Consider the following 27,122-nt stretch of genomic DNA (forward strand, 5'->3'; position numbering starts at 1 on the left):
ATCTTTTACATCCCATTGCTAAAAACAATTTCTTTTTAAAAGAAGATTTTTTTTTCTACAAAAGAACAGGGAAAGTAATCTTTCTATGCTATTTTAGAAAAAAAAAGATTAATTATGAGTATACTTCCAGGCATTAAAAAGAAAGTAGAGAATCCAAATTTCTTGGCATGAATCATTAAACAATTGAGAAATTAACTGAAGTTTTAGGGTTCTCAAACTTCACCAAATTATAACCACCTAAAATACTATATGAATTATAAATGTATAGGCAGTTTTATCATACATTATGAGTTGGGCTTAGGACTCCTTTTTCCCTAGGTCACCTTTAGGTTTTCTATTTTTTTTCTAAAACTCTTAGTTATCTACAGCATGTTCCTATTTTCTTTTCTTTTCTTTGCCTTTCCATTTTCCTTAGCATATTTCATTTTTTCTGTTCTATAAATAATATTAAATTATAATATTTTCTCTATTTGAAAACCTATAAATAAAATAAAATTGATAGACAGGATAAAAATACTGAATTTCACCATTGCATATACATCTACAAATACCCCAAAGGCTATGGATGGATACATACATACATACATACATACATACGTACACACACACACACACACACACACACACGTATGTATGTATATGTATGTATATGTATATGTATATGTATATGTGTGTGTGTATATATATATATATATATATATATATATATATATATATATATATATATATATATATATATATATATATATATATATATATATATATATGACTGCATCACATTGGAAGTGATTGGCTAGTAGGAAACCATTTGCCAATTACCATTGGCTTAGTTGTATCTCAAAACCTGCTTTGTATTTTTGATCTTAGCAAAATGGAAGCAAGTTTTAATAAATTATTCCCATTATACAAGCTGGTACAAGCCTTATCAGTTACAAATTCAATGTTGTTCACTCTGAGATCCCTTTGTTTTGGTTTTCTTTTCCTTTTCTAAATAAAGATGTAGATTTTTTTCAAAGCTCAGGGGAGAAGCTGTGAAAAATGCTAAAAATTCTATTACCTCCAAAATATATTCATTCTTTTACTTCTGTTAATTTTTGGGTAAATTAGTAGCGAAGGCCTTTGGGTGACAAGTCTGAAGAGTTCAGTTTTTTTCCTCTGACTCCAATTTAATGTGATTCACTTTTTAAAAGGATATTTGACTTCATTTTAATGTGATTCTTTGGTTTCATGACAGTCGCAGAAAATCTTCCTTGCATTGCTGTTACCACAGCATGGTTTTCAGACAAACATTTCTGTATTAATCTTTCACGACTTTTTACCAATTCCCTTCCTTTTTAAGCAGGAGATATAATACAAAGTAATATTACATTCAGATGTGATCCAGTGACTAAACTCTGAGATTATCACAGGCTTTGATTTAACCAAGGTATGCTGAATGATCATAGGATTGCCAACATGATCACCAATGTCCGATAATGGATATGGCACAACAACAACAAGAAGAATGCTGAATGGGCCATAGAGGCTGGGTTCACACTAGTGGTAGGTTGCAGGTACACCCCGGTACGGGCGTACCGGAGCCTGCCCGGAGTACCGAGTACCGTTCCAGTATGGTGCACTGGAGGGCCCATCTGCCCGCCCAAGTTTCTTACCGTGTTTTAAAGCTTTTGGTGCTTCTGCGCACATGCATGGCGCATACAGCGCCTGTGCGATGCTCCGACGAGCAGCTGGAGCATCACGGAGGCTTGTGGAAGCATTGTTTGCAGCTACAACACATGCGCGTGCTGCACACATCCATGTGGGCGACTTGGGGCCTGTTCCAATCGTACCAGTTGGAATGGGACCTGGAACCCACCACTGGTTCACACATAATTCTAAATCACAAACCTGATTTTACAAATCCCACTATTTAAAGCTGGAACTAAACACATGTATTATGTCTTAGTTTGTATCATGGAGGCATTTCATAGTGGTGAATTTTAGTAAAAGATATCTTCTACTAAAATTGGATGGAAACAGCTGTCAGTATAACGATGAATTGTTCTAACTTTTTTCATTTTGTGGCTACTTAGTATTCTGTGATATGGAAAACAGAAGGATAAATCTGTGTAAATCATAGTGTAAAGACAAGACAAAGTCAGGATCATGGAAACAGAGAATGGAATTGGGGTTGCCAAACCAACCCTTTGATGTTGCAATTATAGCTAATGAAGGAAAGCAGATAAACTTTATTGTCAATGTGAAAAATATATTGTGGAGCAAAAGGCTAACCTATAAATGAATTTTAAATGTTACGACAAACTCCTTTATTGGCTTATAATGCTCTATTATTTTCTCTAAAATAAGAGACCAATGAAGATTTTCATTACTCCACTGACAACAGTTTCGTTATTTGAGGAATACTGTTTTAAATCACAAAATGTATAGATAACTACTTGTCTAATTCTTACTCCTTAATTCTTGTACAGTAAGAAGAGGTTTTCCCAAATGTTTAAATACTGTGTTCATACTCAGTGAATTTTATACCTTGACAGTGATCATTAGATTTCACATAAAATTACAAGAATAGAAGCTACAGGAAAAATAAAACCATAATGTGAGAAAATAGCATTGACATAAATTGAACCATTCTATTATTCAGCTTGGTACCAAAGTGAAATTTGGGAAAAATGTCTAGATTACACTGATTGTAATACAGTTTTAAAATATGCATTTTCCTCCATTTCTGCAACTGTGTTCAAGGATATTTTTATTGAGGAAAATGATTTGGCAGACAGGCATCCCTCTGTTTTTAGTTTTTGTTCTAAATGAATTGTTCTATTGACACCTTTAATGGCAAAGCTACCTGCTTGATTCATTCCTTTCCAAAGGAATCACATCTCTGTCATTTAGAATGAGGGGTGTCATTTTTATTTTAACAAATCACCACTATTCTGTTTAGATTAAGCTAGACACTAGTATGTGACCAATGGTTTGATTCCTCATCTTAAATTACCATTAATTTTAAGTCATTCTTGTCAAGGTCCCTGGAGGCACATCAGCAGAACTTGTACAAATGAAGGCTGAACTTTTAGATATTGTGAAAACACTCTCATTGGAAATCAAGGCATGTGCTCTCTTTTGAATTCTGTTTACCAGCTTGATTATCACTTCCATATCATTATCAAAACTGAAAGCTCTGCCTGGAGCATAGTATTCTTAAAAGCATAAAATTATTTGAAAGAAAGTAGAGGAAAAAAAGCAATCTTTGTTTGGGAAAAAAAAACATAGTGTCTTTTCTGGTTTAAATCAACATATGGATATTCCACGCATTGTGAAATGGCAATGTGTGTGTGTGTGTGTGTGTAGAAAGAGAGAGAGTTATTGTTTTATTTGTATGTATGTATGTATGTATGTATGTATGTATTTGTGTTACAACCCCTGGTATGCCAAAGAATGCCTTGTTATTCTCTGGTAACAAAAGAAAGAAACATTCAGGGGCATCTTAAAGATCATTTGGTACTTGTGCTTTAAATCACTGCAGGAATTTGATAGGAGAAAGAGATCTTGAACATACCTTTGGTGGCTAGCCGGACACAATTTATTTTGGTTTCCTGCAAATGACAGAACATGAAAGGACATCAGATTGTTTCTTTATGAAGCATTTAAGAAGGAACAATATCCTTCAGCTAGAGTCATACATAAAGAATATTTCTGAAATATCTATGCCTAGCATAATAAATATAGGGCTGTGCACACAATGAAAATGGTTTAGAAGTGCCTTGGACCTGACCTGAATGCAAGCATACATTTCTCATCTACTATTCATGTAAGGGAACATCATATTTTTCAGATTCCTATTGCTTCAAGAGTCACCCTAACTTTGATGATGAATTCCTTAAAGGATATCACTTTTTTTCATACTTATATGGAAACCTGAAACAAGATCAAGTTGCTTTAATGAACAGCAAAGAAATGCTATTTCTGCATGAGACCTGAAGTACTTCAAATCACTTTTGAAGAGTATTCAACCCTACTAAATGCAAATTGATACCACTGTGCATAAAGCCTGAGTGCCATTGTCAGGGAATAGATTGGGGATATAAATTTAATTCAATATTCACATTGGTGAAAGGGTAATGGTGCAGTCTGCAAAAAGGACAAAAATACATAGGCATAAATAGAGTCCTCTACTGTCCATCACGCTCTGCTCGGACACCTTCACAAATATATACAAGGAAATGCATATTTGAAAAAAAATATGCCTAGCATAAGAATATAAAACTTGAAAAAATGTTTAAACTCTGCAGAAGAGTGTTACAAACAGTTACAAATTGTTTCTTTTCTTTTCTTTTTACTTTCTTTTTTCTTTTGCTGAAAATTGTGAGAATATAAAAATATAGGAAAATTTTGCAAATACAGATTTAGACTCATGTGCATACCTTTTGTGCAAAAAATTGTTTATACATAATTTAAGAACACACATTTGATACCAAAATGATATATAATCAGATTGTGCCTTGCAATTTGTCTTTATGATTTTGACAAAGAAATATTTGTTGGGTGGTAATAAACTACAAATACCACTTTCTTCTTCTCTTTTACACTGTAAAACATGTGTCTCCTAGTACCAGACTTTGAATAAATGATTGTATATTATAGGACTTTATTAATGTGGCTATTTTGTGCACATCTTGCTTGTATAAATTATTGTATATAAATGTATAATAGGGTTCTATTAATATGGTTATTTCATGCACATTTTGCAATCACTAATATAGCATTATATATTTACAATTTTCATCTTATATTTTAATAACATTTCTAAAAAAATAGAACAATGCTTTATTATAGCAAACGTATTTTCTGGTGAGATAAGCTAGAAACATTATTCTACATCCAATGATACCAGTATTATTGTATATCATTTTGTATAATTTCTTGCCCCCAGAATGCTTCTTTAAGCAGACTGCCCTAATGCTATCATTTCTACCAGCTGACCAACACAAGAGAGGAACTCTACCAGATTAATTTTTAAGAAGGATATTATTTGTCACTTCAGATATATTCAAAACGTCTTCCAAGTCTAAGAGGAAACAATCTGATTCAGAGTAGGAGAGTCTAAAAACATCATTTGAATGTCCCACAAACTCATCCAAGCCTCCATCAAAAAAAAAAAAGTTCAGTCAGATGAATGGACAGAAGCACAGGCAGAGTTTTGCGATTGATAGCTCTAGTTTCCCGTGATGAAATGCCTTTATCAGGGCTTTATTTTTCGATTTACTTTCTTTTGCTTCCTATTACACTAAAGTTTAACATAAGTCCTGTTCAGGTATCAGATTTCCGGAGTTCATGACAGAAAGTGCTCTGATAAGTCCCAAGCCCAATTGTCATTGAACTGAAATTGGTTTCTGGGAACATTTGGCAATTGAGAAAAGTTGCTGTTCACCTCTCACACATTGGATGTATCGCCTTGCAGAGAGTCCCCTCCTCCTTAATTTTTTTTTAAATGTTTGCAGAAGGAGAACAATCCACATTGCTATACTTAACAATCAGTTGTGCTGCAGATTGTGGGTGGGGAAAATTACTTTATTCCATATTGTTTCTGTTGCTTCTTAGGAAAAAAAAATGTTCAGCTTTGTGTTTTAGCACTGATACATGAGACCTATAATATTGCTGGTATTGGTATATTATGTGGGCATATTTGTATTAGTTTGAGATGCATACAATAAAGGACAGGGATAGATCAAAATATGACATCTGAAGTCTAGGTACTGCCAAACCAGATTACTTATTAGTTTCCGTTGGAATTAAATGCTGTCTTCTTCCTAGCATTATTCCCATGCTGTGGCAGGGTCTGCTTAAATTCTGTATTATGTTAATAAGAGGTATGCCTTCTTGTCATCTGATATCCTTCTGCTATAAATTAGGCTCGGATAATAATGAGGCGTCTCCTATGAATTCTTTCTAAAAATACATGGGTGTTTTCTTCTAGATGTTAATTTATACTATGTTCTAAAACTTTGGTAACATTCCCTTAGGAATAAATTTAAATTTTAAATAATGTGAAAAAGTTGTCAACCCCCTCCCCCCCCTTTTTTTAAAAAGTAATGTCTTTTGCATGTTAAGAGCTTCAGTGTGTGGCCAAGTTAAGCTGTACTGTAGCCATTCAGTCTCTTCTCTCATTAGCTAACACTGTTACACTGAAAATGACACGATATTTATATATTATGTCTGTTAAGTTGTGACCAACTTAGATCAGCCATTTCTTTGGCTTTTGTTGCACAATGTACCATTTTTGGTGTAATATGCCAAAATGTGTTCTAGTTTTGGGGCTGTCACAGAGGAGCTGAATTTTCTGGATCTCCATCAAAGGATAGTCTAAATAGAACACATGAGAAACTGGACATTCTTTCCTTTTATAATACAAACCACCTGTTTACTGGAATGTGTGGGTTTTTTCACTCTATGGACTTGTCAAAATCCAGATGTTTAGATGAAATGTTTCAGAGTTGGGTGTAAAGGGGGGCACAAAAATTTTTATAGAGAAAATACAACTGCTTCCTTATTCAATGAGATTGTGAAACAATGCACAGGAATGTTGACACAGTAGAAAAATACAGCCTCTGGCACCTTATTTAAAATTCCAGAAACCCTACCAAGTGGGTGGAGTTCAGGAGTTCAATCTTTCTCTCTCCTTATAAACATTTTTTGGACAAAGTAGGGGATTTAAGCAGTGCAATGACTGCTTTAAGTATTAGATTCATAATACAGCATCCCTAAAAAAAAAACTTCCAAACCATCAAGATGATTTTTCTGATCAAGAGAGAGGAGCAAAATATCTTAAGCCTCTGAAAGTTTAAGGTATCAGTATTGCCCTTTGTACACTCACACAGAAAAGTGCTCACACATTTCATCCAGTGCCATCTCCATATTACAGGCAATGGTCTCTCTGGCCTTCAGACAGGACACACAGTTGTAGTACAAAGTCAAAAACACCTTATGTGTTTTGGATGCCCCAAATTAATTTTTTTTAGTCTTACAAGATCCCCGAAGTTTTTGACAATCTCACAATTAGCATCTCACAATCTCACAATTAGCATTTCTCAAAACCTCAACTTTTAATACCAATATTTTAAATGTAAACATAAAAATCTCACAAGATTTGATAATTTTACAAAGTTAAAGCAAGTATTAATGTATTCATTTAATTCTGATTGACTTATTTAAAACATTAAGCCTTTATATCTTGCTTTTCCTCATAGAGTTCTATTTATTTTTTCCCCCTGAGAATTCTGTCTATGGTTGTTGAGGGTGCCTTAATATTCTGGATTCTGCGCTCTAACCTCAGAAGAAAATCCAAGAACTTTATCAAGGACAGAAAGCAATAATTAGAAATGAAAACACAAGTGAGATTACATTTTTTATCCAATTAAACCATTCTGTTTATATTAACTGATGTAAATGCTTCTCCCGAGGACAAAATCAACATTGAAATTTCATTTTTTACTGTGACCAATTCATATTTAATTAAAATATCATGGAAAGAGGAAGAGCCAGGCATTGATAAATAGATGGATACAAATCTCATTAAAAGAGGCTAATCTGAAATTGTGTTGAAAATAGGAGATACTGTTTACTAGGAAAGAATCTTAGATTAACAGTGCAATCAAATAGAGGTTTTTCTTAATGCTCCTTTTCTATGCCAAGCAATGTCTATAAAGTGAAGTTTATAGGAGGAAAAATGATAGCTGGAAGTAGTTAGGACTGGCACCTCTTATTAAATAATTTTAGAATGAAGCGTAAACTTGGATTTTTTTTATATATATGTATGATTTGAAATTATATTATCTCTTGGGTTGTCATTATTTATAAGTTGGAGGGTGCTTCAAACAAGAAAATAAACCACAACCTCCCACATATGTTTATCCTTCTTCTCCCTAACCTTTACAGAAAGTGGAGATTTTCATCTTCTCCCAACAATTCTATGCCTGGGCAATCTCCCTTGGTTTACTCTGTAGTTTATTGAGAGACAGAAAATATAGTCTCTTTTTCCCTCCCAGAGATTTTAGGGAAGTTAATAGAGGTGTGGTGGAAGGAGACTTTTTTTGTTCTATCAAAGAGATCTTGGTCAAGTTTCCAACTTGGTTTCCTACTGCAAACAAGCTAATAAATACTGTATGTTGCAATGGACAGTGATAATCACTTTAATTCCACCCACTTCAAGCAAATGTGTTATACACTTCAGATACACTTGTGATAATACAAGATGCTTCATTTCAAATATTAAAACAATCGCATGGTTTGGCATGTTGGATTTTTTTTTAAAGATCCTGGGGATTTATTGGTAAATTGAGTGAATTTTGCTCGTGATGCACTTACCCCATTTGCTTTGCTAAGTGCCTGAAAGTAAATACTGTAGCTTTTCAATGGTGAAAGTGGAGCATTCCAATAGCCATTATAGGTTTTGTTGTCTCCTACTGTGAAAGGCTGTGTAACTGGAAGATTGACTGGTTTCAACTCAGCTGCAAAGTAATGGGGGGAGTCAAGGTTCGAAGCATTTCTGTAGCTCACTGGAACAGAGAAACATTCAATGATGTCTGCAGCTCTTCGTGATTTCTGTGGCCGTTCTTCTTTTACAACAAGCTGGTAGACACTGAAAAAGACCAGAAAAATGTAATGGGATAGGAATAAACAACTTTTTGTGTATAATAAAAACAACCTAATTCAGCAGAGTATTGGCAATAAAAAATGGATATCAGTAGAGTTCAGGTGTCTGCATTTATTGTAGAAAAATCCCAAGAATTGCACTAAATAGCACTGCTGACCAGCACTCTACAAATGTAATAAGTGAAGAAAAGTAGTAGAATTTTACTGCAATGATATCGGCCTGAATTGGATTGGCACTTAGCAGTACTCCTATTGAGCACTTCTGCTGTCTCCCTGCTACAGAACTCAGCTAAGCAACTCATACAGCTGTCTCCTAGATCACTGAGAAATTTCCCAAATGTATGAGGAAACTAATTGGATCCATAAGGTGCCAGGGATAAATTATCTTAATGGCCCCACACCCTCTAAGAAGGACAGTAGTAGCTGTGAGTCCCAAAGTGACCAGATAGTAATCTGACCATGACAAATGATTGAAGTTGATGTCTTTTATCTTTTGCTTGCACACTACTTGCTGTGAGGTAAAGCACCAGATCAAATGTGTGGCTCCACAGGGTGAATTGGGGATGTGATGATATTTTTAATTCCATTTTGAAATGCTCCTGCCAACTGGTTTCCATACTTCAAAGTCCAAATGACGACCCACATGAATTGGAATGAAGAACAGAAAGAAAAGGAACAACAAAGTTTTGTTGAATTCTGAAAGACTTATAAGCACATTCAACTGAATCTTCCTTCAGTTGTTGACTGAGCATCATTTGTGTAAGGGACACCATGGTACGATTAAACATTATGGAGCGGCAGAAAAATCTACATCCCTGAATGAATTTATAACTTGTATAATCACATTGAAACCTTTAAGATTGCAAGGATTGCAATAAATCCTAGGATTGCAATAAATTGAATGAGTGACAACGTTGAGAAGCCAAGTCAGAAAAAGGTTAAAGAGTTAAACAAGGTATGATATTATATGAACTATAATCACAATACCTTATTATTACACATTTTGGTCCTGAGGATTATAGTTCAGCAAGCCCTAGAGTGTGAGGAGTGAGTTTGTCCTCAAAAGTAGAATGGCAGGAGATTGAATGTAAGAATTGGAAAAATGCAAGTAGTTCTTGTGTATTGATGTCCTGTTTAATGACTACCTGAATTTATGACCATGCTAAAAAAATAACTTTACAAGAGGGGGGGAAGAGAGTGGGAGAAAGGGGGGGAGGAAAGAGGGAAGGGGAGGGAGAGGGAGGATGGGAGGGAGGGAGGGAGGGAGGGAGGGAGGGAGGGAGAGAGAGAGAGAGAGAGAGAGAGAGAGAGAGAGAGAGAGAGGGAGAGAGAAAGAGAGAGAGATTTTTCCCTTGCATTGTTTGTCTGCCTGGGATTCTACTCCATACTGCTAACGAGGAGAGAGGGATAGCTTGAGGATACAATGGACTCAGGAGCATCACTTGGCAAGTAATCCAACATGCAGAGAGGAAGATAGCTTGATGGTTTCATCAGTTAAAAAAAAGTTGCACAGTGAATTGCCTGGGGGAGAATCAAAGTTTGAACAGCCAGGAAGAAACTAAGAAGAGAAGCAGATTGGAGACCTGATCTAAGGGGAGGAATCAAACAGCCAAGAAGAGAAAGTAGAGAACAATAGCTCTATGAGGTTTTGTTTTCTTTTGTTTTGTTGTGCAATGAGAATTTTTTGCCAAGAGACAGAGGAATAACATTTAATGTACTTAGCGTCTGAGGGAATGCTGAGACTCTGGGTTCAAAACAACGGCTTTATTTCAACTGAAACCAGAACAGAACGACAACTCACGCTCTGACAGCTCTTTTATAATCGCAGCTGTCAGAGCGTTAACCAATAAGAACGCTCCAATTCTCAGGCCTGAATACAACCCAAATTCAACCAATCAGCTATTGCTCTGCCTGATTGACAGAAGGGGGCGGGTCGCGTCGGTACGTAACAGAACGTTTCTTTAAATACTGTGCTTTTGAAATGTACTTTATTTACATTTGAGGGAACTCTTCCATCTATTATGTGTGAGAGAAAACAGCTTATTAATTTTGAGTTAGCCTTATTCCAGGACACTGGAAAATTAATCCGATTGATTCAATAGCATGGTGTTGCTTAAAATGCTTGTATATGTGCTTTAATGTCCAAGTGTTTTAATATATCCTTTCTTAATGGTGTATGGATGAGCTGTAGAAAGCTCATACCAGAGATGAGGGGTTCTTTTTCTTATTGAATGCCCTGGAAGGAGAGAATATTGTTCATCAGAGCCTCTCAAATAAAACATTTGACAGCAGGCTTGTTTACAATTCTAAATGAGCTCAATGGAATCTTGTTGGGAGATCTCATGGAGAACTGGCTCCTTGAATTCAAGGCCAGCTTCTATGTTGCAGCAAGAGTCATGTTTATGACTACATACGTACACACACACACACACACACACACACACACACACACACACACACACACAGAGAGAGAGAGAGAGAGTAGGCCAGTCAAATTATCATTATAACTGTATCACAGAAACAAGAACATAGAAACTCCTCCCTTTCTAAGTAAAAAAAAAGTCATCAGTTTTATCAGCAACACATTTCTAATCAGTGTGGGTCATAATTTTCCTCACCCTCAGGGAAAATAATTCAATTTCTGTATACAGCCGAGTTGCTTTCTCTTTTTTTAATTTTATATAAATAAATACAAATAGCTTGAAACTCTGCACAAACCCATTGATAGGTTCAGGTTCACAATTCAAAATATTCTGGCAAAATTACTCTTGAAAAATATTCAGAACTTTCAGCTGAGGAAAAATGGAGCCATGCAAGCAGTTCAGTTTAATTCAATTCAAAACTTTATTGTCAGAGTACAACATGGGTACAATGAGATTGGCTGAGCCTCCCTTTGTGCACGCCAGTGGTGGGTTCCGGCTCCTGTTACAACCGGTACACTGCAACGGGGCCAGGCGTCCACCACGTGTACATGTGCAGCATGTGCATGGGCACCCACCACCTGCGACACTCCAGCTGCTTGGCGGAGCATCAAGCAGACGCCGTATGCTCCTTGCACATGCGCAAATGCCCTGGTCGGCTCAAATAGAGGTAAGGAGAACGGGTGGGCAGGCCCTCCGCAGCACCATACTGGAACAGTACTTGGTGCTCCCAGCAGGCACTGGTATGCCTGTACTGGGGTGTACCGGTTGTATCCCACCACTGGTGCATGCCCTCCCAACACAATATAACTCACAGTAAAAGACAAAAAATCTCTAGTCCAGTGAATCCTAACAAACACCCAGTCCTATTGTACTATGTGAACTCATTGCACATTGTGCCGGCTCCGTAAGTCAATTGTACTATATTGTTGTAGAGTTATTTTTCATTCAGAAGTCTGACAGCCCACAGATAAAAACTGTTCATCAGCTTATTTGTGCGGCTGCCTATGCTTCTATATCTCCTTCCAGGTAATAGAAGAATAAAGAAGGGCTGACCAGAGTGTGAGTCGTTCCTGTCAGTTATATACTGTATGTTCCTTGTTTGGCATGAATTGCCTTGGTTGCTGGTATGCTCCCAGGTCATCATCAAAGTGCTAGTGGTTATCTTAAAAGGTCTTCATAGCTTCGAACCAGGATGCTGTCAGATCTGACAGAAGAATTATTAGAGGGGTTCCTCTGGTGGGGCCCAGAAATATAATTTTTCCCTTGTACCCTACCTCTGGAAAATCATTTCACTAGAGATTAGATTCAATCCCATCCCGCTGATCTCTCATAAGATCTTGAAGACTTTTGTTATATAGCCTATAGTCCAGCTGTGTGATTAAGCCCATATTATGTTTGTGTTAATTATTAAGGGGTATTTTTTATGTTGTCTGAATTTAGAATGAGTAGGCTACCATCTGTGCCTTACGCAGCTTACCACAAAGATTCATTTTGCAGTCCACAGAGCACCCACCAGAATGTACCAGTGAAACTGTATGTAGACAATAGAGTAATCCAGAAACTAATTACAGAATTCAAAAGACAAAACCATTGCATTAGAACTCTAATTGTTCTAGATGTTAGGTTCGCCTACCCTCATCTAGATGAATGTGTGGATTTCATCTCCCAGAATTCACCCGACAATGTGACCATTGTTGAGAATTTGGAGGATACTCAGAGCAGATGTAAAGGAAGTAATTCATTCTACCTCAGTACTTATGTTTGAGTCCTAGTGACTTCACAAACATATTTATGTACCTGTTTGGCAATGCTATATAAGGTAGTTTGTGACTGCTTTCTTCTTGACTTTTTTTTACTTCCAAGCTTAGTTTACAATGCTAGAATTCTGTTAGTCTTCCATCCAACTACTAATAGGACCGATTTACTTAGTTTCTAATTTCAGAAAAGGTCAACCGTCTGCTGCTTTCTATTTGTCAAAGTTATCATGCAATTCAAATATAATAACACATTTTTCTAGAATATCCCTTCTTCATAATAAGTATCTTCCAATTTAACTTAAATTGGTATTAAATATGTCTTGGCTTACTATCTGACAAATACTCCAGCATGATAACCTTTAAATTCAACCAATTTATATGTGAAATTGACACAGACCGAAGGATTAACTCATTTCTCTTTCAAGGCATCATCTACACATTTTGTAAATGTTTAACCTTCAGTGGATGTCTGGGACTTCCAAGAAGTAACTTTAATTAGTCATACAACATTATTTAAAAACTTTGAAATAAAGTACATACTGGAAACATGTTGAACACAGGAAAAATAACCACATTTTTCATTCTAAATTATAGAATTGTTTAGAAATAAGAGCAATACATAGTCTTCGTTATTTTACTAAAGAACGAACACACTTATACCCCCCAATTTCCTATCTGCATGCTCTTTAATCCCAAAATAATCTTGATTTTACTCAAGAATAAAGTTAATCTTTGTCAAATATAGACAGGATAAAGAGATTGTAATATATGCAATAATAAAGAGTTGAGTATATTTTGAAGTGTGGGTTGCATCAGAATCATTCTAATAAATTGTACAATTATTTTAACAATAATATGAAAGGGACACAGTGGTACAGTGGCTTAATGATGTTGGAACTGCTGGCCAGAAATGGTCTGCACTCTGGCCAGCCAGGTTCGATCCTGGCTCCACAAGGTCCAGTGTGCTCTCATTGTTCATTCCCTGGCTCCTGCTCACCCAGCAGTTTAAAACCATATTGCAAGTAGATAAATGATTTTTTCCCTTGGTGGCAAAAACCTAGCTGCATTTGTATGTATAAGAGAGGAGAAGCCAGTATTGGACCTGGCTGGATGTGAGGCAACATAGCACAAGACAAGACAAGGGAAGACCAGCCAAGGAGCCCAGAAGAGGCAGCAACCCAAGTGCCACTAGTTATCTGGTATGAAGTTAGTTTGCGGCCACTCTTGGTACACCAAGGATGGGCATGCAAGTGCCAAACAGAATGCAGAGAGCAATACAGGTTGTCCGGACTGCATTGTGACTAGCATTTGCAGATTTGCCTGACATTGAATGGCATAAGCTAAATAAATAAATAAGCAATGATATCAAGATATCTGGAACAATTCCATTCCTATGACTTCTGCAATAGTATGTGAAAATGACCTTGGGAGACTGGAGGTGATGGTGGTGGTGGTGGTGGTGAGATACTGCCTAGAGAACAATCAAATGTGGAGATGTAGATGTTCCTGTAGCTGCATAACAAGCATAAAAAGAAAATTTAAAGAAACTTCCCTAACTTCTTAGTCTGTAAAAAAAAAAGACAGGGAGATTTGTACTTTTGGGCTTGCAAATTTCTATCAATGTAGCTCTACAATAAAGTAGAATTCGCTCATTTGTTCTGTTTTCTGTGTGATCTATTGGGAAGGCAGACAATTTTCTACCTCTTACACTTTCTTTAACCAATTTATCTAAGATATGCACTTTAGGAAAACTTGTTGAATGGGATTTGATATCTTTTCAGCAGAGTTTGGCAACTCTTCAATAAACATTATTTCCCCCAATTATTATAATGTCATAAATAATGTATTAAGTAGCAGCTAGAATTCTGAAAAAGAAAATAGCTGTCTAAATTATGATCACAAAGCCTGCATCTATCCTAATGGAGTTCATTCCTATTTTTCACATGCATTCATCAGAACCTACAAGGGTAGCAAGAGTGCTACATTTCTCTTCAGTATTTTATTGATTATTCTAATTTGAAAATGCATCAGTATTTTAATTCAATATTCCTTGATTCCACCAAGGCATTTTTATATTAGAAGACACCGAAATACTTTATGTTTTAAAACCCTCTTTATGTCTTAATACACATTATCTTTTCCGGTGTGCTAAGATCCCAAACAATGTTATCGGAGATAGAAAATCAAGAAGACCACTTAGTTCTGTTCTGCCTTGATAAGTTAAAACAATGCCTCATTCTGAATTGGATTCAGGATCAAAGCCCTAATTGTAATTATGCCCAGAAATTTAAAATTCCTGCATGCACAAATTAGAAGTGTATATGCCAAATTTAAGATGAAGTAAGAAAATCCCCAACAGTATTCTAATGAATATTTAGTGTAACCATTTCAATGAGCCAGATTCTGTTAGAGATTGGGCTCAAGGTAATGAAAATTCTGCTTAAACTGTTCTGTATGGTTTTTAATACAGAATATGGAACAACTGAGTATGCCTCAGTTGTTACTATCACCTTGTGTTTTTATGACACTTTAATCCTTTTGGAGGGATTTTGTTTTTTATGAACCTTTGATAATTTGTATCAAAAGAAATCAAGGACTAAAAGAAATAGATATTGGACTTGCTAGGAGAAATATTAACAGTCCCAGACTTTTTGATGAATGGAGATAAGGAAGTCTTTATAAAATCTTGTTGAAGATGAAAGAAGCCAGTATATTATTAAGTATTAAAAATTATTATTTATTTAGCTACCCAATTTATATAGCCAGCCACTTGCTAAACAATTAATGTGCAATGCCAACCCAATGCAAACAATTGAAGAGGTAACAGACTTAATTTTCTTAAACTGAAAAATTCACAGGAAAGTTGATCTGTGACCATAAAATAAACAGATGGCTTCAATTTGAGAAAAAGATGATCAATCTAGACAAATGTTAAATTGAAGAGATATTCCAGTAACAACAATTGTAACAAATAGCTATGAAAACTACCATCATAAATGCTGAGCGACAAAACTTTGTCATCTTTCAATTTTACTCTTGGAAAAAGATACTTTGGATGACAAAAATAACAAAGTAATTGAAATCTGGTTTATACCAAAGATTCTACCATTAATCTCGAAGTTAAACCATCACATTTTGTTAGGGACATTTAAAAAGCAGGAAATTTATTGTCTCCCAATTAAATCTGTTTACTGTAAACAATGCAAAGAAACAGTGATACACAAGCACAGGGACAGGTTCACCTATGTAGTAAACCTAGGGGTAATCCTCTTCATGAAGAATATTGGAAATAAAGTCACTATTTCACATACTTATTGCAAAAGATTATGCAGTATTAAAATAATTAAATAATGGTTACAATCCCATTTTAAATATTGACTTAAAAACAATCACATTTATTTGGATTTATATGGACATCCATTTTATGAAATACAATTTTGGATGGTTTATGAAAATAAAGAAAGACAATTATATGCAAAAACTTAATAAAGTTTTAATCAAGAACATCCACTTCATTGAGCAGTACACTCTCTAGACTCCAACCTCAACTTATTTTAGTACCTGAAAGAAAAGGCAACTCTTTTATGTTTTGCTAGAAATCTCGATCCCAGGAGAAATGTTACTATGGAAAAAGGAGTTTCTTACATTCTTCTAGAAAATGGCATTTAAGGAAAGAGGTCTGGAGCATGTTCACCCTATTGAACTTGATAGAAGAGATCGTCCCACCAAAAGCTTGGCCCTGATAAAGGTAGGGCTTTAAAAAATTAGCACCTTGGATTACACTAAAAGCTAGAACAAAACTAGGAGCCAGTACAGCTTGCTTAATAGCAGTATGACATCGGCAAACCAAGGCACATCCAGTTCCTCACATTTTGGACAAGTTGTAACATTTTTTTGTCTTCAAGTAGAGTGCATTGTAGTGGTCCAACTGAGAAGTCACCAAGGCATGAATGATCATAAGGCCATGAGATGTATGTATTCTATAAATTTTGTCATTCCCAAAGTTCACAAGAATCTACATAAACTTTCTGTATTTTTTTTAGTTAACTAGTTCTTATAGACAAAATAACTCAGGGTGTACTATACTTACACTCTCATTAGTTTCTTTTGTATCTTCACTATGCATTTATGACAATTCCCAATTCTATCTTCAGTTAACACATTAATGCAATAGGCTTTTTTCTAGTTTGAAGAATTATGCATTCATTATGGAGGAAAATTAATATCTCAAAGCAAACTATAATTAAGAATTCCTCATTTCAGTTTATCCTCTTCCAATTAGTCTCTCTATAATTTTAATCATGGGAGCATTAACATGTTTCCATAATTTATATACCTGTGATATAATTAAGTCTTGAAATGTCTCGGTAATATACAGAAAAATGGGGAACATAGTCATCTCTTTCTTTGTGTTTAGATCCAAAGCATAGAAGGAATTTGTTCCAGATAGCTTGATATAAGGCATAAAAAGATACAGAGTGCCATGTTTGTGTCTCCTCTGAGATGTGGCTATTAGCTAGATCTGGGTAATCTATACTGAATATCCACAGGGGATATTCATATTCATTTATTAATTAGTTATAGCAAGAAAGGATCAGTAAGAAAAAGAAATTTACAAATAACATCATATTATTGAGAACAGTGAGCTCAAGTAATCTGTAAAATGATTGGGGGGGGGGGGGAAATCTAACAAAATTACATTACATGTGTTCCAAATATTTGAGAGAATAGAAATGATTTTTTTGTAAAATACATAAGTATAATCTTTATTGTCATTGTACTTAAATACAATGGAATTGGTTGTATGAGAGAAATGAGAGAAATCCTCCAACCCTCCATATATGAATGGGATTTGTGCAACTGATGTTTTTAAACTGTTAGAATTAGGAACATTAGGAAGTCCCTACAGAGGTCAGTTTGGGACAATTGTTTGTGTAGACTAGTAAATGGGCAGTGGATGCAAAAGAATGAGAAAAAAGTTTTGCCACCAACCATATCAGATGTGATACCTCCTTTCAATGGGTATTTTGTCTTTGAGGCACCTTCTAGAATATCCATATAATCATTTAATACCATATGGTTATTCTAGATTAAGCTCCAAATGATTAATAAAAGGCTTCACCACATAGTAATGACTGGGACAGGCTGAAGCATTGAAGAAAAATGGTTGGGTCTATGCCAAGGTCATTTTTTAAGGGAAGACAATGGACTCAGTGTAAGACCAAGAACACATATGCAGAAAAAGATGAAAAAAAAGATGAAATGCTAGAATAGACATGTACCGTGGTATGCATGCACTTTGTTTTTAGTATATAAAAAGATTAAGGAAAAAAGAATAGAAATTCATTGATGATGGTGAGGAAATCAACTGGAACATTGAATGACAGAATAATGCAGAGATTCCAGCCTTTTGATGAAGGGAAAGACTAGGAATAAAAAATCTGGGGCACCTTGTAAAAGCACAGAAAGACCAGAAGTGTGGAGCCTGTTATGTGTACAGAGATTCAGATCCTGGACAGTGGAACTCTGTGACTTAAAGGTTTTGTTTGGCATCCCGATAGCTGGGAGAAAACTCACAGACATTCTACAATCAGTAATTGAGATAAAGAGGGGAGAAGAAACAGAAAAAAAGAAAAGAAAAAGAGAGTTGAAAGGGAGGAAAATTAACTAATACTTGTCTAAAAGCCCATCCGCAGATCAACCCCTACATTTTTAACCAAATTACCATGAAAAACTCACTAACTGCAGATAAGCCAACTCTCAAAATTCCATGTTTTTGCTTTCAGAATTGGCTTAGTGAGGGGACTCATTTTGGTTAAAATATTTTGGTTAAAAATGTGAGCATCTGGTTATCCACGATTGGGCTTACACACAACTGTATACAGAATATACAGATATTCTACAAATCTAAGGCAAACAACATACTGTACACTCTCGGATAAGCCCATCCAATTTTGGGGTGAATCTGTAAAGTGAAATTCTCAGCTTATCTGTGAGTATATGTTAGGCTAAACTTTATTTCTTATATTATCTTTCTTATACTATACTGTATATATTGTAGGTAGAAAAACATATTGGTTTTGCAAATAGTATTTTCACTTGTATACAATATTAGATCATAGTATCCAGAGTAAAAATCTCTTATTTGTTTAATATATTGTGTATATCAGCTACTCCAACAGTGTCAATTCAGCATACCAAAATGACATGCTCACAGTAAAGCAGCATAAACTTTCAACTAGGGTTACTCTGACTTGCCTTCTGCCCTGATACACAATTGGACAGTAAAGTTCCACTCTAAAACCTCTGAGGTACATATCTAGAGATCTTCCAATGATCAGAAATTGGGCTTCTAGAGCTTGATTCATGATGCCATGACAATTATTGCTCATTGCACACCAAAACCAGAGAGTAAATTTTTCATCTGTCTTCAGCTGTAAAATCTACTCTACTCTATAGATTATAGTAGTCTTATTCATATCCTATCCTATCCTATTTGCATTATTTTTATAGAAAACAGGTGTGATAATTCATTTTTAATTAATTTGATGGATGCATCCTTGGCATGGGACAGTATACTGTATATATATCCTAGTTGGTGGGAACTGAATTTGGAGGCTATTGTACCAAGGGTAACCAGTGCTATTGTTATTGTCAGAAAAAAAAAAGTTGCATGTGAAAAGATAAAATCACTAATATAAGGAACACCTTTCTTAGTAAGAAAGCTTTTTTTTATCATATCAGACAAGGCTATGATTGGCAGCTAAGATAAACATCTTTCAGCAAATTTTCAGTATGGGAAAGATTTTGACTTGGAATGTAAGAGTTGTACATTGCTATTAACATAAATGAATGAACAAAAATAAAGGAAAATAGGTAAATGTATGTCTGGAAAGTAGGAAAAAGTAGAGAATGTAATGAGCTAAATGAAAGCCTGATTATGTTGAATGATACTGATGAATACATGAAGGAAAATGACAGAAAGGGTTTAATAAAGCATTAAAGGGCTAAAATATGTCTCTGAAAGTATGAATTGATGTTTATTGAGTTACTGTGGGTATATATGAAAAATAGAAATGCGTATTTTGATGATAGTTGAATGTTACATTCAAGTGAATAATGATAATTGAAGAATCAAATAATAGAACCTGTTTTTTTGGGGAAAAATACAGCAATGGATGAAACTAATCAAGGAGAGAACCAACCTAGAATTAAGAAGAAATTTCCTGATAGTTAAAACAATTGATCAGGGGAACAAGTTGCCTCCAGAAGTTGTGAGGTGTCCATCACTGGATGCTCTTAAGAAAAAAATGGACAATCATTTGAAATGGTATAGGATCTCTGGCTTAAGCAGGAGGTTCAACTAGATGATCTCCAAGGACTTTCCAAGTATGTTATTCTGTAATTCATTTTGAATGAATGCAATCCCAGGGGGAAAAAAAATAATCTGTTATGTAAAGCGAATGAATAAGTTGAAAGGGTGTAAGAGCTATTTTGAGACCTAAAAATGAATGTGTTTGGGCAGATTCCACATAGATAAAATGTTTTGAAATTTTGTTGTAGTCACTTCATATGTATACATGGGAAAGCAATGAATACAAAACATGACTGTGCTTTGAGCTTTTACGATGAGAAACGGGGGAGATTCTGAATGTTTCACACATTATTTTGTGGGAGGGAAGAACAGAAGGGAGGGAGGCAGGAAGGGTACAATTAGCAATTTCAATATTTGCAGATCAACAGATCTAATAGAATGAATAGAAAGTGAATTTAATGAAAGAGCATGTGGAATCCAAATTGGGGGGAAATCAGTGGAAAGGAAAGCCTCATGTTGATTTTGCAACTGAATCTGTGAGGAGAAATATTCATTTTAATAGACTTCTCACATATTGGATGTTTGTATGTATTTGTATGAAGAGATCTGCATTGACATTTAAATTATTTTTACAGGTGATTATATAAAGGAACAAGGTTTTCAGAAAGATTTTCACACAGTTTTTGATAGATGCTTATTGATTTACAGGAGATAGCTTAATTTTGGTTTTTAAGAGTGTTCAACAGCAAAAATTAAATCAGAAGACATAACAGAATTAGAAAAGAAATATATAAAATATATAACATAGCACACTCTGGTGTCCAACAACATATAGCAATCACTGTATATAGTTTGCTAATTGACAAACACATAGAAACATAATGTGTTCATTTTGATAAAAATGAGTTCAGTGATAAATTAAGCTTTCTTCATTCATATTCCAAAATAAGAACTGAATAATTGTTTACATTCCATCATTTCTTCCAGTACTTTGTCATTTATTCATTAAAAAAGGAGTAGGGAAATATATTTTGTTTTTAAGTATTCCCCAGAAGTAGGAAAATTGTTTGTTTAAAAAAATATGAGAGGAAGTTAGTTTTGGAGTTCATACATATTTCTAATGTGAAATATCTAACAATATTTCTAATATAAACACTTCACTTTAGAGGTTTGAATCTTGTGGGATTTACATGGGGTCTTATTGAGGCAAAGTAAAACTATCCACATTAAATCTGTTAATTTCACTGGAAAAGTGATAATCACTTGATTAAATATATTCCTTTATAAGAAGCTGAAATGTTTAAATGTTACTGAGTATCTTCTCAAATATGATAAGCTGATGTACAGCTACAGTTATCTTAATAAGAAATGCATATTCTGGTGATAGATATGAATTCCTAAAGACTTATGCATAGCAAATCACATGGGATCAGAATAATAGAGTTGGAAGGGACCTTGCAGGTCTTCTAGTCCAAAACCCTTCTTAAGCAGGAATTCCTATACTATTTCAAACAAATTCATCAAATCTCTTAAAAATCACCATTGTTGGAGTATCCACAGCTCATTGTTTGATCTGTCAAGAAATTTATCCTTAGTTATAGGTTGTTCTCTCTTTGATTAGTTTCCATCATCCATTGCTTCTTGTCCTAACTTCAGGTACTTTGGAGTCTCTTCCTTGCGGCAGCCCTTCAAATATTGGAACACTGCTATTATGGCACTCTTTAGTCCTTCTTTTCATTAAACTAGACATACCCAATTCCTTCAACCATTCTTCCTATGCTTTAGCCTCCGGATCCCTAATCATCTTTGTTGCTCTTCTCTGCACTCTTTAAGTCCAAGTACTATTGCTATTTTTACTTTGAAAGTGAAACATTGATTTCAACCAATGCATAATATTACTTAAGAGCTGAAAATATGTATTGATTTTTTTTGATGGAGGTATTTATATTTATAAAAAATCTGTAAATATGTGGGCTATTGTCATAGAAGAACTGTTCCAATATTTACCAATCCTAAACATGCATATATTAACCTGAGATAAAATTTGAAGGATAGGTTATTAGATGCATCCTGGAACCAGCACCTTAGATGTAAAACATATACTATGTTAACTCTATTACAGCTAACAACTGAAGTATTAGTGTGTCTTTCATTAGTTAAGCAAGATAAGAGCTTTATTACTGATGAGTGCATATTCATATGAGTCTATTAAGTCAATTAGGAAATTAAAATATTTGTTGTAGCAGTTACATCATTAATTTTATAGCCCAGTGTTAAAACAGGTAAAGACTGCACTGTTCATTTAGAGGGCCTTTCACCATCTTTTAGGCTGCAAAAAACTACACAGTAGTTGTTGCTACAACTACACAAAAACATGACAGTTGCTATCTCTTGTTGCTTTCTATTTGCCTCTGGTGTACCTGTTCTATTATCAGTGAATGGTAATGTTCTGATTACGTATGTACAGCATGTGTTATGCAAGAGACGGACTCCTCCACTGTTGCTACTTTTCTTCTTCTTCAGATTATCATCAGCTGATTAAAAATTATCATCCATCCATCCATTCATCTATCCATCCATCTCCAACCTATAAGGTTCTCTAAACAACATTTTTGTTGTGGGTAATATATGGTTACTATGGTTTTTTTTTCCCATCTGTGGTTTGTATATTTTCATTTTAATGATTTTAATATTGATTGTGTGCATGTTATAATGATTGTTTATATAATGATGTTTTAATGTTATGATTTCATTTGATTGTTGTGCATCACCCAGAATCACCTCTGATAAGGTGGAAAGAATTATAACAACATACACTTCACTTCAAAGCAACTTCAGAAGGATGCTGTGTTTTGAAGGCCACTCAGAAAATAGAAAACAGATTAGATACACAACCCCATCCCAATAAACCTACTAAAGGTAATCTACAAGGGTGATCAATATTATCTCAGTACTATATCTCTGTCAGAAATAATCTGAAAACAATGCCAATCATTTGTTTATTCTTGGTCTTCTGAAGCTGCAAACATATCACCTTATCAACAATCTTGCCTAAAAGTGAATAACTGTACCTTTGTTTCTGCATCGGGTCCAAAAGACCTGTACAACTGAAATGCAACTCAGAGCAGATTGACTGGCTGTAATTTATGGCTGACTTGAATAGTTTTCAGAGTGGCACTGTGTAAGTTCACCTGCTCCTCTGAATCCCTCCCCCCATCTAGGGACCAAGTCACAAACCAACTATTTGGGGATAGTTTTAATTGTTCAAAACTAAAAAGGGTAGTGTCTCAACTCTTATTTTCAAAAACAGGATATAACTATGTAGCTATGCTTTGAAGGACCAGTTCTACAAAACTTCAGAAAAAAAATAAATGTTCCTTCAAAGTTAACCTGCAGCCTTTTGCCCACAACTTTCAATAGCACTTTTTATGTGCGTATTTTCTATGTAGAATTTTTGATAGGGAAAAATGAATACTAGCAGACATGGCTTGATGCTAGCATTCATTCTGCTATGAAATCCAGAGAGAACAGAATGCTTAAATTAGTTCTCAGAGAAACCTTTGGGGAATTCTTTCCAGTTTTCATAGATTTTTGAGTCTTTTGGACCACAGTGCAATCACCATCAATTTCAGAATTTATTTTTAGAGATACTTGCTCTGTATCTTTCTCTGCTACAATGGTTTCCTGAAGTAGTGGTGTCATTGTAGCTTTCTTTGTTTTGTTATAATTCTTCTTTTTTATAATCTAGAACTGTGGAATGACACGTCATGGCATTTTTGCAGAAGAAGAAGACTAAACAAGGAGAGAGAGAAAATTACCTGACTGGTGCACCACGAGACTGTGCAGGCTTCAGCATGACTGTAATGGTGGTCTCTGTTTCATTCAGAGGGGTGTCCGTATCATATTCTGGCATTGATGGGGCTGTGGAACAACAGAAATATTTATGTTTCTGTAAATCAACCAGTAGAAGGGAATCAAATGCAACATGCTTTTTGATGCTGTTTTTCTTTTGTAGTAGTGAACATTTGGTTGAATTTTTAACCCAATTAGGAAGAACTGGCTTTCTTGCTATTTTTCTCTCCATGTTCCTTTATGTTTGATTAAATATCTCTTGCTCGCTTTCCAATTTCACATCTTAATTTACAGCTGTCTTTGCAAGAGGCTGTTTCTAAAGCAATGCAACAGTTTGCATGAGCAGACCCCTTTCGGGCATTGACTTAAGCCCGACATAAATCAAATCATACTATGTGTTTAGCACAAAGTGTAAAGTCAACAAAAGAAATTAAGCTTATTTCTTGAAATCTCAATTTTGTGTTTTAATGATTTCAAAATCTAAACGAATAAATGTTGACCCTTATTTATATTAAAGCAAAAGAAGCAATGTGTTGTATCCTCTCAATTCTATAATTTCTTTATATGTGAATATGAATATGTTTTACATAAATGCACAGCAGAGAGTAACACAGTTACAGACATTTTTGTTGCTAAATGCATCTGCAGATTGCACAAAGCTTAGTGATGAAGGAAATGTTTTCGAGATCAATTTCTGTTTAAAATTAAACAGATTCAGAAAGCAATGCTTAACTGGAAACAAAACAGAACAAAAAACCCCACCCACTATTATTTTATTATTTATTAAACTGCACAATATTAAATGACAGGGTTGTCTCACTGTTTTATGAGAAATCTGACAAATTATTTTCCCCATAGGAACATTTTAAGAAATGCAGCCCAAGATGCTAATTGCTTTAACTTTGACAGAATGCTAATTATTTTCCCTCTATCTACCAAATTCAAAATTAAAACTGAATTTTCTCAGCATGCCATTTCCCCCTTAATAGTAATACCTGAAATTTTAGTTGCAATCCGTGTGGTGATGGGAGGTCCAAAACCCTTTACTGTGCTGGCTTTAATGGTGAATGAATAGGTAGTTCCTGGATATAATCCTACAAACAGGTGATGAGTTTCATTCCTTAGTTTGAAGACTTTTCCTCTCTGGTTCAACAAGTCAGCAGTAGGATCTAAAGATCCAACAGCCTTGTAGGTAATCTGAAATAAATTGGGGGGAGGAAATAAAATTTGTTGCATGATCTGAATGTATAACTGATTCCGTATATATTTCCATCTACAAAGTTCTAAATTTATTTAGAAGAACTGAACAAATATATTTCAGCTAATTTTAACTGATTTCTAGGATAAATGCTAGTTGCTAAATAGGTGATTTAGCAATATAGGATGGTCATAGAATCAAATGCAAGTCAAATTCCTAAAGAACAGACTCCCATACTTCAGAACTTGAGTTCTTCTAGTCACTAGTAACTGTCTCATGCTTAGACCTTAATCTAGAAACATCTGTGGTGATTCTCAGTAATCAAGGTCATGGTTATCCCAAGTGCTTTTTCAAGAGGCAACTGGACTTTCTGTTTTTTCTTTGAAGACCTTACACTTCTCTTCCAAGAAACTTCATCACATCTCAGCTGAAAATAAATTTTAAAAAGCTCTCAAATGCTTTATAAAAAAAATCTTGTAGAAAGGAAGGAATTTAGATAATCCACTTCGTTTAGGATCTTCTGTAGCTGATTCCATCTCATATTATCTGCATTTTTCCAGATAGGAAGGATTTGTAACAAAGTGAATGGCTAGATTTTTTTTCAGGAGAAGGTGCATATCTGCCTCATTCAAAGCTACATAAATCCAATTCCAGCCACATGATGCCTTTATTAGACAGCTAAGAAGCCAGAAAGAATATGAATCCAAATCACACGTGAGAGGCCCATACAACAGATAATCCATATGTCAAGCTGGCCTCCCTCAGCAACCAAGAAAGAAACCACTTAACTCCATTTTGCAGAATTAAGAGTACTTTTACTGGTTATGAAAATATAGCAGCTAAGCAAAGCAAGATCTGAGGCAAAAGCATGCGAAATCATACATATCAATATGTGACCAAACCCCCTTCCCCTGGTAACCCTCATTCCAGTGTCCAATCTGCAAATCCCTTAGGTGTCATGTGATTTCCATCTTCAAGGAGCATCATCAGGTTGGTATGCAGGACGGTTAGCCTTGACCGACACCAAGCGCTAATCTCCAGCATGCGTAGTAGACGGCGAGACCAAAACTCCCTTTGTACAATCTCTCCTGTACTTAAACTTCCCCTCCCAAATACCAGCCCCCCTCCCCGTTTCAATGGCAGCCGAAAGCAAATAGCGAAACAGAGGCTGACACCATTTCCTCAGCTTCTGCAAGATCAGTGAAACCAAATAGTCAAACAGCCATCATGTTAAACTTTGATATCGATCTCTGAACAAATATAAGCTATATTCTCTGCAAAGAAACTTTCGATAATGAATGGATTATCCTGATAATGTAATAAAATGAAAAGTAAGCATGTTTCACTTTAAATTAGGCCAAGCAAAGAAACATACCCATGATTGATCTCATCTGCTCTTTCTTTTCTGCTACCATTACTCTAGATAATTCTTATCTTGTTTATTTTCTGGAGCTCTTTATAAAGAGATTGATAGTTTGATGAAAGCTGCCCTGTAACAATTTAATCCAACCTTGGTGTCTCCACAATCAGATCTGTGGCAAAACTCTGTTTCACATTATTGAGGAAATCTCCAACAGCACTCAAAAAATGACCTGGATCATGCGGCTGGAGTGAACCAGTTTTATAGGTCTTCTATCCTTACCAGTATCAGAAAGACAGCAATTTGTCACTGTTCAAAGCACAGTGATGGGAAAAATGGTGTCAAGCTCTATCCTTTGGGATATGCATTTGACATTACATTACAAATAGAAAAGATATGGGTTTGCATCAGAACACCACTGTTTATATCACACTGACCCCCTTGCCCCTTCCACAGTTGCTGTTGCATTGTGATATTGTGCAGCTTAAATGTAAGTAGACAATGGAAAATGATGCAATGTTTTGAATCTAACATGTGTTTGTCCATATGAGTAAGCATCAAGCCTATG

General features: G+C 35.1%; 1 protein-coding gene across 1 annotated transcript in view; it reads right to left on the reverse strand.

Annotated features, from left to right (window-relative positions):
- PTPRT (protein tyrosine phosphatase receptor type T) overlaps positions 1-27,122 on the reverse strand; it is a 703,069-nt gene that overhangs the window by 111,581 nt on the left and 564,366 nt on the right. Inside the window, exons 10-13 of the mRNA XM_081949356.1 lie at positions 24,992-25,193; positions 23,963-24,065; positions 8,362-8,635; positions 3,557-3,593 (exon numbers count right to left, since the gene is read on the reverse strand). Coding sequence (XP_081805482.1) covers positions 3,557-3,593; positions 8,362-8,635; positions 23,963-24,065; positions 24,992-25,193 — 616 coding nt within the window. The remainder of the gene's footprint in view (positions 1-3,556; positions 3,594-8,361; positions 8,636-23,962; positions 24,066-24,991; positions 25,194-27,122) is intronic.

This window comes from Natrix helvetica, assembly GCF_964273705.1.
Source record: "Natrix helvetica genome assembly, chromosome: 3".
Lineage (NCBI taxonomy): Eukaryota > Metazoa > Chordata > Lepidosauria > Squamata > Natricidae > Natrix > Natrix helvetica.